This window comes from Bradysia coprophila, unplaced genomic scaffold (assembly GCF_014529535.1).
Source record: "Bradysia coprophila strain Holo2 unplaced genomic scaffold, BU_Bcop_v1 contig_151, whole genome shotgun sequence".
NCBI lineage: Eukaryota > Metazoa > Arthropoda > Insecta > Diptera > Sciaridae > Bradysia > Bradysia coprophila.
The window spans coordinates 7,351,182-7,366,832 of record NW_023503423.1 but is presented as its reverse complement, the minus strand read 5'-3'; the positions used below and the strand labels follow the sequence as shown (position 1 = coordinate 7,366,832).

Genomic DNA, 15,651 nt, shown 5'->3' with positions numbered 1-15,651 from the left:
TTTTAATTGATTGGAAATGGTTTTTTGTCTCTGTACACAAGAAAGTTTATTGAAATAAAAATTAAAATCAAAATATTAAAGTGAGTTTTTTATGAGTATAACATCATGACATGATGCTTCTTCTCGTGTGCCTGACAAGCTCAATTTTCAACTTGTTAGACAACAAACATTTTATTTTTAGTAACACTTTACATTGGGCTTCAAAACCTCCAAAATTTCGACACAGATTTGGATTTTTTACATACGATGTGTGGTGGCCCAGATATTATACAATAAAACTACCCTCGTAAGGACACTGCTCCTGCTCAGTAAGAAAAGTCTTTGAACAAATGTTTTCATCTTTCAAAATCTAACAATATTGCAACAATCTGTGGGTCGAATGATCTTCTGTGATTCTCGATTGTGATTGTACATATTTTCGATTCGATGCTACATCCCCTTTATCGCTCTGTGTGCTCCCGCGTGTAAGTTGCAAATTCTTATCAGGGCCTATTTAAGGAACTAAATTCCCGAATATTCCAAAAATTCTCGAAAGTTACTGAAATAATATTTATCATAAATCGATCTAGCAGACAACGGATGCGCTTCAATCTATTGTTATTTAAGAGAGACATTTTTGTATTTCACACGTACCCCCACGAAGAAGTGATAATAAATTTGATTTAAAAAACAGATAAAACGTGACGGAAAAGTTAGTGAATTTTCGGGAACTTAATTCCCTTAAAATAGGACCTCGTTCATGATACATGCACGACTTGTGTGAGGCACTAGTGAATCGTAGTGTTTGTTTCGCATAAAACTTGCTATTACGATCTTCTGTACTGTAATACTTACGGCTTATATCTTTCCATGAAAAATAGCGAATAAGTTAGTCAAATTATAATACATCAGGCCCAACTATCTATATTTTCAATGAATTGCGACAAAAAAGACTGCTTACAATTAGGGTGCAGCCAGTCGATCTTTTCATAATCACAATAAATAAAAATCATCAATCTTCCGTTTCCCTAATGTTCCCAAAATGCAAACTGCGTTTCCACGTTGTATTGCGGTTGAAATTATTTGTAAAAGATAATCCTTTGGTTTGACGTCACCCATACCCTTTTCATTAGTGAACCCAGTTTGTTGATAAATTTCTTTGTCACTGGGCCCATACAGCCTAAAGTCTCAAACGCAAGGGGAGTTAGCGAATAATTCTGTAAAATAAATGGAGCACGCGTTTCGATATAAGGAGGGAGTGCCTTTGGAATGAAGACATCAGAAACTGTTTTTAAATGTACAAATTAATTCACTTAAAATAGTTCACCCTGACAGCCTGCTCTCTGTCTTTACGACTTATAGTGATTCGATCTTATCCCTTACATTTACAATATATGAAAGAATGCAACGGAAAAACGTTTCTCACAGATTTTGAAATCAAGCTAACTTCAACACCACCACTTGCCAAGCTTCTAAAATCATATGCGACGTGGGACCTGCAAAGGTCTGGATGCTGTGGATGTGAAAGAACCAAAGACACAAAACACTTTTAAAAATATTTTTGACTCCCAGCATTCAATTTTACCTTTTCTTCATTATCGAATAACATTTTAGAAATGAGTCTGAGTCTCTACCATTTCAAACATTCGTTTCCTCCCCAACAATCCCAACAAAACCACCGGTCTACGAACTATTGAAGTATATTTTCAACTTTTAAAACTTTTCAACAAATTTAAATTTCCGGAAACGCACTTCCAATCAAATTTTTGCCACGATATCGGAACGTGTGAGTTCGAATCAATAATTTGTTTCCGCCCAATGAAATGGGACATTCCTTGTCCGGTCTCACTTCAAAGCATACGGTATATAGTGCAACTTCCAACTCCGGTGATGTACCAACAAACATCGCATTCACTGGCTTATTTATGTTGTTGTGACTGAATCGGTACTTGACTATGGCTCCTTTCTGTAAGAAATACACTTTGCTCAGTATGAGTACTGTAGTCAATTTCTTGCTGAAAACATACCCTGCCCAATGCCACTTTTTTCAACCATCCCTTATAGTCAATTCTACCAGCCACTTCTTCGTCGTGGAAATAAACCCAATTGTGTAGACCACTGATCGTACCGTTTTTAATTTCAGATAGGAAGACGTGTTCGAATGCTGAACTACCGATTCGTCCGCGACCTCTGGAGTACAGAGTAAACCAAATCCGTTTAACCAGATCGCGGTGAGTCCTTGGATCAGGTGTCACTTTTCCTAAATCAAAACAATAAATGTCGTGCCAATCAATTTAATCTAGTTCGCAACACAAGCAATAGTTATTAGATAACCTACCCTTTTGTTGCAAGAATGCCATAGCATGTCGCATTACTGATGTTCCCATGATTGTATCGACTAAGTCATTTTCTTCTCGCTTCTCCAATGGCGTCACAAACTCATTTGTCATGGTGTCCAACTCGTAATTGTTGAACAGTTTTCGCATCAATTTTACCGAACTAACGGAATCCAGATCGGTTTCGCTGACTGTAATTAGACTGAACATTTTATTGTTAAGATCACGCGAACACATTTGAATTGGTTAATTGTTACGGTAATGCAGCTTCATCTGTTAAAGCTGATGATTGTGTCCGTCCTTGATAGTTAATCGTCATTTTATCGAACAAACTCGATGTTTCTTTGTTGAATAATTCTTCCGTCAAAATTTCCAGTTCACTGTTCGAGGCAATTTCAATTTTCGGTATATCAATCGTTGGTGTCAATGGTGGTAAGACCACCGGTCTCGGTTGAGTTGGAAGAACATTCACATTTTGTCTATTATCACTAGGCGGTGTCGGTGCTGTTGCCCAAACAGAGTGTAATGTGGTTGTCGATGGAGTTGACGATGAAACGGAATTTTGCCTTCTTGGCGGTCCCAATGCTGGAAAATCCTCTTGAGGTAACTTTGGTCTAGAAGTGGTAGTTGTCGTACTTGTAGTGCTGGGCGTAATATGTGGAACAACTACATTTGTCTTTGTTTGGGACATGCTTGGTAGTCCATTCTGTCCTACAACGGAATTTTGTGGTGTCGATCTTGCAGTGGTTGTTGTCGATGTAGTAGTAGTAGTTGTTGTTGTTGTTGTTGATGACGATGATGATAATATCGTCGATGGTGTTAGTGATCCGACAACATTTGGTTCCGTCGAAGTTTCGGGTGATTTTTTCGAAAAGTAGTTACGAATGCCACCGAAGAAACTGGTTTTCTTGGTGGTTGGTGGAGGCGGTTCGGTGGTTACAGTAGATCGGATCAATTTTTGTCCTACTTCCGCATTAGCGTAAGACAACTGCTGAAGACCTTGACCGTCTGCAAAATGAAATGAATGAAGGAAAATTATTTATTATTGTGCAAGAAGCCTCCTACAACCTCCAACGTGCACTTCGACAAGAGTATGAGAAAGAAAATAGTCCGGAAGAAGAAGGTCATATATATGAAGGGTTAGAACAGGTCATTCTCAGGTCATGCAAAATTAACTCAATACATAAAGGCGTACACGGTTGGTTTGAAACTAGATTAAATAGGGACCGCCGATCACCAATAATTTTTTTTCATATTTATAATGAGTGATGGACAAGAACATCACACAGGAAAAAAATAGCCCGAACTCCTGAGCCGTTTCTGAGAACCAGTGGATGCGCTACCACAAGCAATCAGGCACAGCCTGAGCACAAATTTTAATGGGGATCGGTAGAGGGAAAAATTCTAAGATATACTGTGTAAAAAATATTGCTTTCGGTCATTTGCTCTCGGAGCAAATAATTTCATTTTCGAGAGCTCCAGATTTGCGAGTAGAGTGACTTCGATTGAAAACTGAATCATCAACAGTACTTGTTGTGGATCAAGTATGGCATGTTTGGTATCGTTGAAAAGGTTATTCCTCAGGCTATAATGTTAGGGGCAAATTAGTTTAAAATAAAGCTGCCAGAAAGGTACATAATTGTCCAAATTTCACCGAGGGTAGCGGAAAAAGCAACTCTCTGAAAATGTAACATAAAAGAACATTTTCAATATATTTTTGTCGCCATTCGAAAGAGCCTATTAACCGCGTCTAGAATCAATCTGGACTGGCTGGTTCGGCCACTTTGTCAAGGATATATCACTCTTCGAAAATGGTGAAATTTTGATTTTCAACAGTTATTGCTCCGAGAGCAAACGACCGAAAGCAATATTTTTTACACAGTATATCTTAGAACTTTCCCCTCTACCGATCCCCATTAAAATTTGTGCTCAGGCTGTGCCTGATTGCTTGTGGTAGCGCATCCACTGGTTCTCAGAAACGGCTCAGGAGTTCGGGCTATTTTTTTCCTGTGTGATGTTCTTGTCCATCACTCATTATAAATATGAAAAAAAATTATTGGTGGTCGGCGGTCCCTATTTAATCTAGTTTCAAACCAACCGTGCGTAGGCAATAGATCGAATTTAGTGTGGTTTGTAGTCAACAGCACTATACCAGCTTTTCGGTGATTGCACCGAAAATTCGCCGACATTCTATAGTAACAGTGACTAGTTGTAGTTTCATCAGTAGCCCATCATTTCTTCAGGAAATCTTCGTCAAATTTTAAGTGCAATTTTTTCTCTAAGCACGTCTCTTTCAGTTCTTTAAAACTGTTTACATCTATTGCCCACTCCACTATAAATCGATGACCTGAATATGAGTATGAGATCTAGTGTCCAGCCACAAGAAGGGTGATCTTGGACTCCAAGACTTGGAGTCTGACATCATGGCACAGTCAAAAACCTTTTGTCTATTTATGTAGGTCTTGGAAAAACAAGAAATGAATGGAATCATCAGGAGTTTCGTTGTTGTGAGTTATGATTCAGACACGAGCGAATTAAATAAACTTTCTCGTCAGTAAATTTGCTGATCAACAACAGGTCAAGTTCACAAACAGAAATTGAATTTAAGAAAATTCTACAACGGAATTTGTTCATTTTTAATTGAATGTTGTGAATATACATATGTTGCATGAGGCAAACAAATTTTGAATATTTATCAAAAAATTTGTTTTGACATCCACTTTCGATGGAAGCAAAAAAAAAAATCAGCAGAAAAATAAATCGTTCAACATGTGGACTCGTAATTCATATAATCACATCGGAAAGAGGCTAAAGTTGAAAGACGTCTAACTTGATTTACTGTTCATTCGAGAAATGCAGATTAAAGTCTGTAACTAGTTAATTCGGATCAAATCGGAATAAACTTCTTCAATTTCACATAATCAGCCGTCATTTCATGAAGAAGTTCATACAAAAAAAAAATCTAACCGACACTTACCCGACACATTGCATTCCTTCAGCAAAATTATCGACCAAAATACTAAAAACAACTTCATTGCTACTATCCGGTGAAGAAAACGATTAAAATTACGTTCAATTAGATGAGTCACACACGCATATAGACCGTTCCAAGACCCGAATTATAAGTTATGTCTAATTGTCAGCCAGCGATGATATTATTGTTTTGTTACATCAAATATAACCACTCTTTAAGCTCACATCGAAAACGCAATAAACTAAAACCAAAAAAAAAACAGAGCGCTGTTGCAAAATGCAGATCACGAACGTATCATGGATGATTTCGGTCAATTAGTCCCACTTTTAATTTGATTTTATTTAATTTTCGCGTTAAGTTGGTAAATTTCTTGAGAAACATTTACAGCAAAAGTCGTTTAACAACTGAGTCCGATTTTTGTTTGTATAATTACGAGAATTTCGTTATATTATACACATGCACGTAATGTACGGTTTCCGATAAATTAAATTGATTGATGTGTCGAAGTCAACATTTAAAGCACATTGATGCGAAATAAATACGTTCAATAAGCTCGATAGATCACTTCTGATCGTCAGTTTTTGTAAATCAATTCCACTCACTAGAGAGACAGTACATTATAATACACACACTATAGTCGCTACAATGTTATGTCTTTTCAAGTCTATGAATGAGATTGTGTGCAAAAAAAAAGCAAGCAATCGCGTATCTCGTAATGCATAACTAAAGCATTCTAGTGGAGAGAAGATGGAGATGATGAGGTTGTAAGGTCAATCGATTGAAGTGTTTGTTATTGAGTAGATATGATAACACTGCTATTGCTATTGAAATGGTCTAATAGAATTAAGAGAGGTTAATGACGTGAGCAGCATTTCACTGATATAGTGTTAGAGTATGTCGTAAGCTAAATGTTTTGTTTTTATTGCTAAGCTCTACCTCATCGCATCAAATTGAAACAAAATTTCTCTCCTCGCTCAACCGGTTTTCTATTTGTAGTAAATCGTTGAGTGACGTATGTATTGTGGTGTTGAGGGCACAAAGAAAAACTGAGCTTAATGCTTAAGTCTTGATTTCCACTTACGAAAAAAGCACTCCGTTTTCTCTCCGTTTACACTTTAGACAATAGATAAGAGACGTGGTTTAACTAGACGGAGGCAAAACGGAGTGGGTTTTTTGTTAGTGGAAATCAAGCCTAATGCTTAGCTTGATTCAACAAAAGCTTTCAAATGATAGTCTGACTCTGGTCTTGATGTTAGGTAGTCGCTTTCAACTTTGTGGGGTCGTCCATTTGGAGCGTCCACTTATTTTCAGAATATTCAACCCGCGTTGTTGTCCGCGTTATTCCAGAACCTATAACATTTTATGTCATACTTTACCAGACTTGCTCCCCACTTCGTGTTGGACGTCCTTGGTGGACGACCCCTTTGCCATTATCAATGTAGGTTGATTGGTTGTTGTTTTTAACGAAAAAAAAAATCTGTTTGCGTCCCTGCATCTTATCAGAGGAGACAGAGTGAACGATTTCAATGAACGCATAAGTGGAGCATAAGACACTTGACTTCAAATACCTTCTGGAACTACCAATTTTCTGCGGATGAACGATTACCATCAAGGGATGCAGCTCGTTTTTTTCATGAATCAGGGTCGTTCTGATGGGACGTAAAATTATATTTTGCGGAAAAATTACAATTTTTCGTGTTATTACGTGAAGAATGTACAATTTGAGTAAATCAATCGTTGAAGTTCTAAAACTCTTGTAACTGGTTGTGAATTGTCGTTTTCGTTTAGATCTTGAAGCTCGTTTTCTTCGTCTGTTTTATTCAAATTTCTGTTGACACAATTGTTACCGGCTAGAAATACGTACTGAATGTTCGGCAACATCATAAAATCGACTTCAATAAACGTTAACAGATTGTGTTCCAAATTTACCCACGTCAAATGTAAATTATTCCAGAAAAGTTTTCGCGGTAAAAATACCAAAGAATTCGACGCCAGATACACTTCCTTCAGCTTAACATTTTTCTCGAATATTCTCTCTGGTAATTCTTTCAATTTTCCTTCGAGATGGAATCGTTCCAACTGTGGAAGGTCCCATAACAGATCAACAGCAATCGTCTCAATGTCACTTTTGTGGATAACAATTTCGAAGAGATTTTCCATGTGTTGAAAATTGGATCGCCTCATGAGGGTTGTATTCAATGACACCGTGTCGGAATACCCAACCAAAACACTTTTCAAATTCGGGAAGAATTTCCCGATGCCATCTAGTAAGTACAGCATCGTCCCGTTATGAAATTGAATGAATTCGACTCTGCTTTTGTTTAATTTCGCAGCCCCAATCAACTTGTCCACAACAACGTTTTTACTGCGTACATTTAAACCATAGGCAACACAAGCATATCTGAAATTAGGATACACAGTTACGGCATATTCTTTTACATCCCAAACTACTCGAGACATACCCGTAGTACAAATGACGGAATTCACATTCCAAATTGACTTTCTCCTTGATGGCTTCACCAATCACTCCTCCAGATTGACTGACAACATTACCAATCCAATTTTTAAACGGTGCCACGTACATTAAGGACACAATTGATTGTTCGGTCGAGTTAATGGTTGCGTTTGTAATTGACATAGCAATGCCGTGCAGTACCCATGCCGAACCAGAACTAGTGAAAAATCCGCCACCAGATACTTTTTTCGAAGGTAAAACTTGGCCTGTTCCACCACAGAAAGTTCGAGGCAACACAAATGGGCTTAGAGGAAGGTTTTCGTTGATACAGTCTGAACTGTTAAAGACGTTAATGATTGAATGTCTTGCAGTTTGTTGTAGCAAATCCCATCCGACCAAAAATCCAGTAGTAATTTCAGTGGGATCGTCATCGGACGGTAAGCAAACTAATTGAATATCACTAGACAATGCCACGTCGTTGTCTAACACTAAAATTGCTACATCCGTATCAGGTCTTGTTTTATAAAACATTTCCCAGTCGGGATGAACCAGAATTTCAGTTATGTTAACATATTTCAGACCAGCGTCCGATTTAGCCAGTAGGACAAAAGCTCCAAGGAGTACAGCAATATCAGTGGGCAAATATACCAGGGAACGGCTCTTGTCGTGGATACAATGTGCAGCTGTGAGGACGTGCTTTCTTGAAATTAAAGTGCCACCGCAGAAAAGTTTCTGTTCTTCAATTTCGTAGATAGCAACTGCGAATGGCCAAAAACCTTTGTTCGTTTGATTCCCTTCTACTGATAGCCCTTTGGGAATATTGATTGTTCCACATTCGTTTGTTATAGCCTGCGATTGCACCGTATTCAACCACACACCGAAAACAAATGCAAACACACCGATCAAATTTAAGCTATTGAACTTTATTCTCGCGAATTGTTTTTTCATTTTGGATACTTCGAAGTGCACGAAGTGCAAAAATGCTTTTGAAATTAATAACAAAACTGTTGCGGCATTACTGCCGAAAATTATTTTAGAATTAGTTTGTAAAACGAAATGTTATTTATTAGCAGACCTCAATTCGATAACCTTCCCAACATGAAGTATTGAAATTCTGTTTGATGAAGATAAGGCTGAACTAGTTAGTCAACTGAAAATGAATTCTCGCCAATTAGAATTAGAATTTTATTATTAACGAACGATGAGTCGAAATGTTTATATGCATTCTGCTCTCGATGACGAGGGAAACTTAAGAAATTTTGATCCAATCGATCAACTCTCGAGATAAACTTGTTGACAATATTCTTTGTAAACGTTTGCTTAGTACTCATTAATTTCAGAACCTTAGTTCATCCAGAATCGTTTAAGGCAGGTGACAAGGTCACGGGAGTTGTTCTTAACTGTAAAATAAATGTAGAGCAAAATGCATGTTAAAAGAATTCAAGTAAAAGATTTGAAATCAATCTATATTGAAAATAGTGAGAACAAATAATGAAGTAATAGAATGGAAAATAAAACTGCCTGATATGCCTCTGACATCTATCAAAGAATAAGGTAAGGTGATTAAGAATATTTCTAGTTGATTTTTCTTTCTTAAAAACTAGGCCCCACCACTTGGGTGGGTCAGGCCCCTGACTGCTTCTCTATATTTATAAAATATTTATAAAAACGCTGATTTGAGTTAAAAACAACTCTAAAAGTAAACAATGAAGTTGAATACATATGTTAGGAGATAATACCACAGAACTGAACCTGCGCGTACGAATAGCCATTCCACTCTGTTTTAGACTATTCCAAGTCAAAATGATAATTTTTTGAATAAAACCTCCCATCAAGCATTTTTTTACAGAAGACAAATTTCTTGGATTTAATTCTGTTGTTAAAAACAAAGGTTTCCTCCAGTTGCAATCGGATAATTTCACATACACATTTTCAACATCTTTGAAACGAAGAGGAACTGATAGTAGTATGAGAGCGAAAACTGAATTCAACGAAAGAAAGAAGATGATAAGAGTGAGATGAAAGGTCTGGGTTGGATTCTTTATCACGGTTGGACTAACTCGAAGCTGCATAACTGTACTCGGTAGATCAGTGCATTGTATAGAACTGAAAATGTTTTAAGTAAAAAAGAAAAGTGGATGTAGTGTAAGGCTTACGACAGGTCAGGTCAGGTTGACCTGATAAAGAATTTGTCATTGGCCTGACCTTACCTGAATTTTCAGGTCATGACCTGATACGACCTGACGACCTGAAATTGAATTTTGGATTAAAACTAAAGTACTTGAAATCGAGTTGCTTTACACATTTTTGAATGTAATATATCTTTGGAAGAGCCCAGGAACTTGTATTGATGCATTTTTTCTTAATCAATTTTGCTTAGCTCTTAGAAAGTAGAATCGGGTTGGCTCATTGGGAACAAACTGCCCTTCCATCTAGAAAACCCAGGATCCTGCTGAGGGAAAGTAACGTTCCTAAGTGTACCTAAGTTTCCTCATAATTGAGTAGTTTGGGTGTTTGCTATCGACGAACCGTACACATATGCAAACATTCTGCAACAGAAGCATATTTCGGGTATGAATGTGGCTTAAAATTCATAATCTCGAATTGACAACCTCATTTATTATCGTTATTCATTCAAGGGATTGTATTCACCCAGTATCCAAGAAGTATATACTTATTGATCATCTAATATTCAGGACAAAACACTTCTGGGAATAACTTCCAGAACATTAGATCGAATTTGCTGATCTGTGAACCAGCCTTCATGAACTGGATTCTTCAATGAAGGAAACAAAAAATTTTAAAATCGGGTCAGAACTACCTCAGTTGTGACTGACAACATTACCAATCCAATTTTTAAACGGTGCCACGTGCATAAAGGACACAATTGATTGTTCGGTCAAGTTTATGGTTGCGTTTGTAATTGACATAGCAATGCCGTGCAGTACCCATGCCGAACCAGAACTAGTGAAAAATCCGCCACCAGAAACTTTTTTCGAAGGTAAAATTTGGCCACAGAAAGTTCGAGGCAAGCATTACAGACATTTCAGTATTTGTCGTTTTTCCTAACATTTCATACATTTCACAAAATCGATCATAGTGAACGTATACGCAAAGACGTACATATTTTATGAGGAGTGAAATTTGTAGTCCATCATTGTACCTTCAAATGAAAATTTGAACAGTGGTGCTTATATTACATGATTAGAAAAGAGTTTTTAAAAGGGTTAAGACTTCCTCAAGTAATATTGCATTAATTTAAAATGAAACAGACTATTTCGGGAATAAATCCTAGATCCATCTGATCGATTTTGTTCATCTGTTAAGCAGACGTCGTAAATTTGATTCTTTTAAGTAGGAAAAAAATTCGAAAATCAGATTTTTTTTTTTTTTCAAAAACACCTTTTATTGGTATTAATAGTACAATCTTAACTTCCGTTAATTTATTACTACTGATGAGATGTACTGACTGTTATAGGGTAGAAGTCAGTAAGACGTGTGAGGGTTTATCAGTCCAGTGATTGATTCCCATGATTCTTCATTCTTCAGCTTTTGTGAGTTCCAGTTCCACTTTTTCCAATCGTTTTGAAAGCGTTTCGATGTTATTTTTGAATTCGGCTTGCATGTTGATGAGCATTTTTACAATATCTCCAAGAGACGGCTCGCTCGATTCTGGCAGTTGCGTGTCGTTTTTTGTCAGTTGTTTTGCATTTTTCGTAACTTGCGCATACGAAGTTCCTGTATTGTGATGAGTCGTTGAACTAGTTGAAATGTGGCAGTGTGTTTCACGAAGGCGATCCACTGCTGTTTTTGCTGGTTGATTTTGACTTTTTACCTTTTTCTGGTATATTGGACATCCCTTGTAGTTGGCTGTATGACCTTCTTGTTGGCAAAGGGCACATTTTGGAGTTGCATTTCGCTTTTTGGTACAAACGTTTGTTTCATGCTTTCCTGCACATTTGACACAGTTTGGTTCCCTAGTGCAGAAATTTTTTGTGTGGCCCAGCTGTTGACACTTTGTGCATTGTGGTATTCCTTTTATTTTCCTAGGAGGTTCCACGGTAACCTTGCAATGGAGTAGGTTTTTGACTTTATAGATATCTTTATTGTTTTCATTTTGTTTCATGTCTACGAAAAACATTGGGAATTTTCGTACTATTTTCTTCCCATCTTTATTGATAACTTTTTTTATAATGTTTGTGGTTTTCACAATTTCGTGACCAATTTTTTTTAGTTCATCAGTAATCTCTTGCTCTTCGCAAGTTGGAGGTAAACCTCTGATTACTGCTCTATAATTTTTTTCACTTTTCAGTTGATAAGTGTGGTACACTATGTCTGATAGATCATCTCCTTCTATCGAGGATAATTCCTCTAGGATCTTTTTTGTTTTTCTGTAGTCGTCTTCGTTCGCTACAGTGACTTTTATATCGTTATCTGAAGTAGCTCGAAATCTGGCTGAGTTAGCAACCGATAAGATTTTTTCACTGAATTTATTAAAATTCGTGACGTTGCTCACGTAAATTGGTGGTGGTGTTGGTGGCATTTTTATTTTTTGTTTTTTGTCGTTTTTTGGAGATTCATCTGGTATCGTGGAACCTTGGCCAACCTTTCGTCTCCGTTTTGATGATTGTTTAACCGTCTGAAATTCGTTTTCAAGTTCATCTTCATCGGTGATGTATTCTATACGGTGTTCAGTTTCCGCATTTTTTGATTGAATTGATTTGATAGAGTTTTCGAGCTCTATTATTTTTTTTGCATTGTCATCATTTAACTTTTTAAGTTGTTCATTTTCACTAACTATTGCACATATATTGTCATATTCTGTTTTGGTTAATTTATAAACATTGCTGACTGATGTCGGGCTTGTTTTTTGTTTATCTTTTTTTGTGAACATTATGTCTGTTTGTTTAATTAGTTCAAGAACATGTTCAATTTATTGTTAACTTTTTCACTGCACTGTTATGATATTACTTAATTATGTAAAACACTTGCACCTGCACTTTGAGTGTATGCATATTACATTATTGTTTTGATACTTTTTTTTAAATTAGCTAACTGCTTAATTTTATGAGTGATTACAAAGCACGTCTGTTCACTCCGACTGTTGAATGATGAATGAAAATCAGATTAGACATACCCAAGTTATCATCCCACCGAGAAAATAGGCAAAATGCTTTTGGAAATAACTCAGAGATCATATTGTCCATCTACGAAATTGAATCCAAAAATGTTATTCTTCGTCGAATAAACCAAAAATTCCCATATCTCGTTCAGGATTTTTTAAGTTATCGTGTATACAAAAACCAGACAAAAAAGCTTTTGGTAATTACTTCAAGATCATTAGCACTACATTGGCCATCTACTTACTTTAAACCAAAAACGTTATTCATCGTCGAATAAAAACAAAATTTTCAAATTTGGTTCAGAATTTATCGCGTTATCGTGAAATCAAAAAAAAAAAAAAAAACAGACAACAATGCTTTTGGGAATTACTTCCAGATCATGAGTCCAACTACGAACTTGACCTTAGAAATGTTATTCTTCGTCGAATAAAATCAAAAATCTAAAGTTGGTTCCGGATTTTTCAAGTTGTCGTGCTATCAAAAAATTAGGAAAAAAAAGCTTCTGGGAATAACTCCCAGATCAGTAGGCTGATATTTCCCATCCACGAACTTGACTTGAGGAATCTTATTCCTCATTTTCAGCTTAGAGATACTATGACCAAGAGAGATGGTTAAAGCATCAGCCCGGCAAGTTGAAGGTTGTGAGTTCGTGCCTCACCCGTGTACATCAAAAATTTTTATTTCAAATCCAATTCGATTCTAGTACAATCGCTAAATCAAACTGGTGTGCATACGTTATTTTGAACCAGCTGGTAACATTTGGAATTGTATGTGACCAGCTGGCGCAGAATAACGAATGCACACCAGTTCGTTTTAGCGATTGTATCTCTAAGCTGAAAATTTAAAGAATTCGTCGCGGAATATAGCGTTTTTCTAGAGAACTTATTCCTCATTGATTAAAACCAAGATTTCCGAAATCGGTTAGATTTACTCAAGTTATCGTGCTATTAAAAAACCAGAAAAAAACACTATTGGGAATGACTACCATATCAGTCAGTCGGACGCCATTATCGATTTGCTTTCAACTATCCTCTCTGCTTTGTAAGCACAGCTCTTCAGTAGACCTCTCATCCACTACCAGTTATTATCACACCTTTCAAAATAATTGGATCGTGTTGAATTCAGAAATACAAGTAAAACAACCAATTACTTAGAATGTTATAATCTATTTTATTTTTCTCTTTATTTTGATATAAAACTACATAAGATAAGCAATAAAACACATTTTATCAATTTACACATTCAACTGTTTTGAAACGTGAATTTTCTTCAAAGAAATGGAAATTAAAATTGAAAATGTTTTTTTTTTCTAAATCGGAAATGTTTTCTCTTTCTAATTTTAAATAAAATAATTGCGTTAAATAAAGTTGATTATGAAAATATTTTTTAACTTAAATTGGGCAGCTCTACTCTTTCTCTCTCTCTCTCCCTCTCTTTCGTTTCAGACACAACAAGATAAATTGTCAGATTTTCAGAAAAAAAAAGAACATTCCCCTTAATATGCGAATGCCTTACCTTGTGCTTTTACTCGTAATAATCTCATACTAAAAACAAATAAATTTTAACTTGTAAACGAAAGTTTCGCTTCCGTTTTTCCAGTTGTTAAATTTTATTAGAGAGCTATCGAAAGTAAACATAGAATACATTATAACATCTGACTGTGTGTTTTGTTGTTGAATAATAAATTTGAATATTTTTAATTATATTTTTTAACTTTTTGTTTAAAATTATTTTTGTGATGTTTCTTCGTTTCCATGTGCGGAATATGTTAGCTAATATGCTATAGAAGGTAGGTATAATCTAATAAACGTTAATAATTTGTGTCAAACTGGTGTAATGTTGTTTTATTGAACAAATTTATTATATTTTTAGGTACAATGGAATGGTTGAAGTTTTAACTTAAAAATGAAAATAATTTAAAAAAACAAAAATTTTTTTGTTTTAATACAGAGTGAGAATTATAAAGAACATTTTATGTTATTCATTCCACATATGCGGCATCCTCATCGCTACATATACAAATAGGTATCGATACGTGTGTAAATAGTACTGTGGAACATGTGGACCAAGTTGTTTATAATCCAACGTTGACAATGCAACTTCTTTATTTTCTCACACTGCAGTTTATTGTTTTGCAAAACGATAGTTTCTTTTTAATATAATATAGGTAGACGATTATATAAGGACATAAAACATAAGACTGTACATGTTTTGTGGACGATAAATCTATTTGCATTTGTCAATTGCAATTTCTTTCAATGAACATGGTTAGAATCAGAATTGTTGCAGCAAAATGAATATTCGATTGAATTCTACTGATTCTACAGTAACAAGTTTTTTACAATATTTCATATCGAAAAATAAGCGTAGTGAATAGCACCCTAACTTAAAATGAGCTACAGTGCTATGTTAGTGGATTTTAAGAGGAAACATCAGTATAGTTCAGATACAAGCCAATTGAATATAACTTCACAACGACTGCTGTTGAACGACACGTAGTTTATTTTGTGTTGATTTACGTTGTCAGGAAAACGGAACTAACAATCAATCTCATATCAATATTTTCGTTGATATTCAACTTTAAACTTGACTCATGTACCGGATATCCGAGAAAAAAGTCATTTTCACACCTCCGATGAAACTTCGGAAACCTTTGTTGAGGAAAACTTTGTGTTTACATCGGGAAAAAGCTGGAAATTGAATTTTCTCTGGTGGCTTAAAACAACACCACCGACTTCAATTTCAACTTGATTCATTGTTTTGATTGTTAAGAGGAATGGACCC

At 35.8% G+C, this 15,651-nt stretch overlaps 2 protein-coding genes and 1 long non-coding RNA gene across 3 annotated transcripts in view; all 3 read right to left on the bottom strand.

Moving 5' to 3' along the window:
* LOC119074768 overlaps positions 1-15,651 on the bottom strand; it is a 33,993-nt gene that overhangs the window by 10,079 nt on the left and 8,263 nt on the right. The window contains exons 2-3 of the long non-coding RNA XR_005087246.1: positions 10,226-10,234; positions 6,337-6,481 (exon numbers count right to left, since the gene is read on the bottom strand). This is a non-coding gene — a long non-coding RNA (uncharacterized LOC119074768). The remainder of the gene's footprint in view (positions 1-6,336; positions 6,482-10,225; positions 10,235-15,651) is intronic.
* LOC119074766 (poly(U)-specific endoribonuclease homolog) lies at positions 1,670-5,871 on the bottom strand. The gene is made up of 5 exons (XM_037181036.1): positions 5,293-5,871; positions 2,573-3,323; positions 2,318-2,517; positions 2,007-2,239; positions 1,670-1,945 (listed from the first exon to the last, which is right to left on the bottom strand). Exons 1-5 carry the CDS (start codon positions 5,348-5,350, stop codon positions 1,712-1,714), a joined length of 1,476 nt encoding a protein of 491 aa, XP_037036931.1. The 5' UTR covers positions 5,351-5,871; the 3' UTR covers positions 1,670-1,711.
* LOC119074765 lies at positions 6,943-8,896 on the bottom strand. The gene is made up of 2 exons (XM_037181035.1): positions 7,752-8,896; positions 6,943-7,690 (listed from the first exon to the last, which is right to left on the bottom strand). Exons 1-2 carry the CDS (start codon positions 8,690-8,692, stop codon positions 6,991-6,993), a joined length of 1,641 nt encoding a protein of 546 aa, XP_037036930.1. The 5' UTR covers positions 8,693-8,896; the 3' UTR covers positions 6,943-6,990.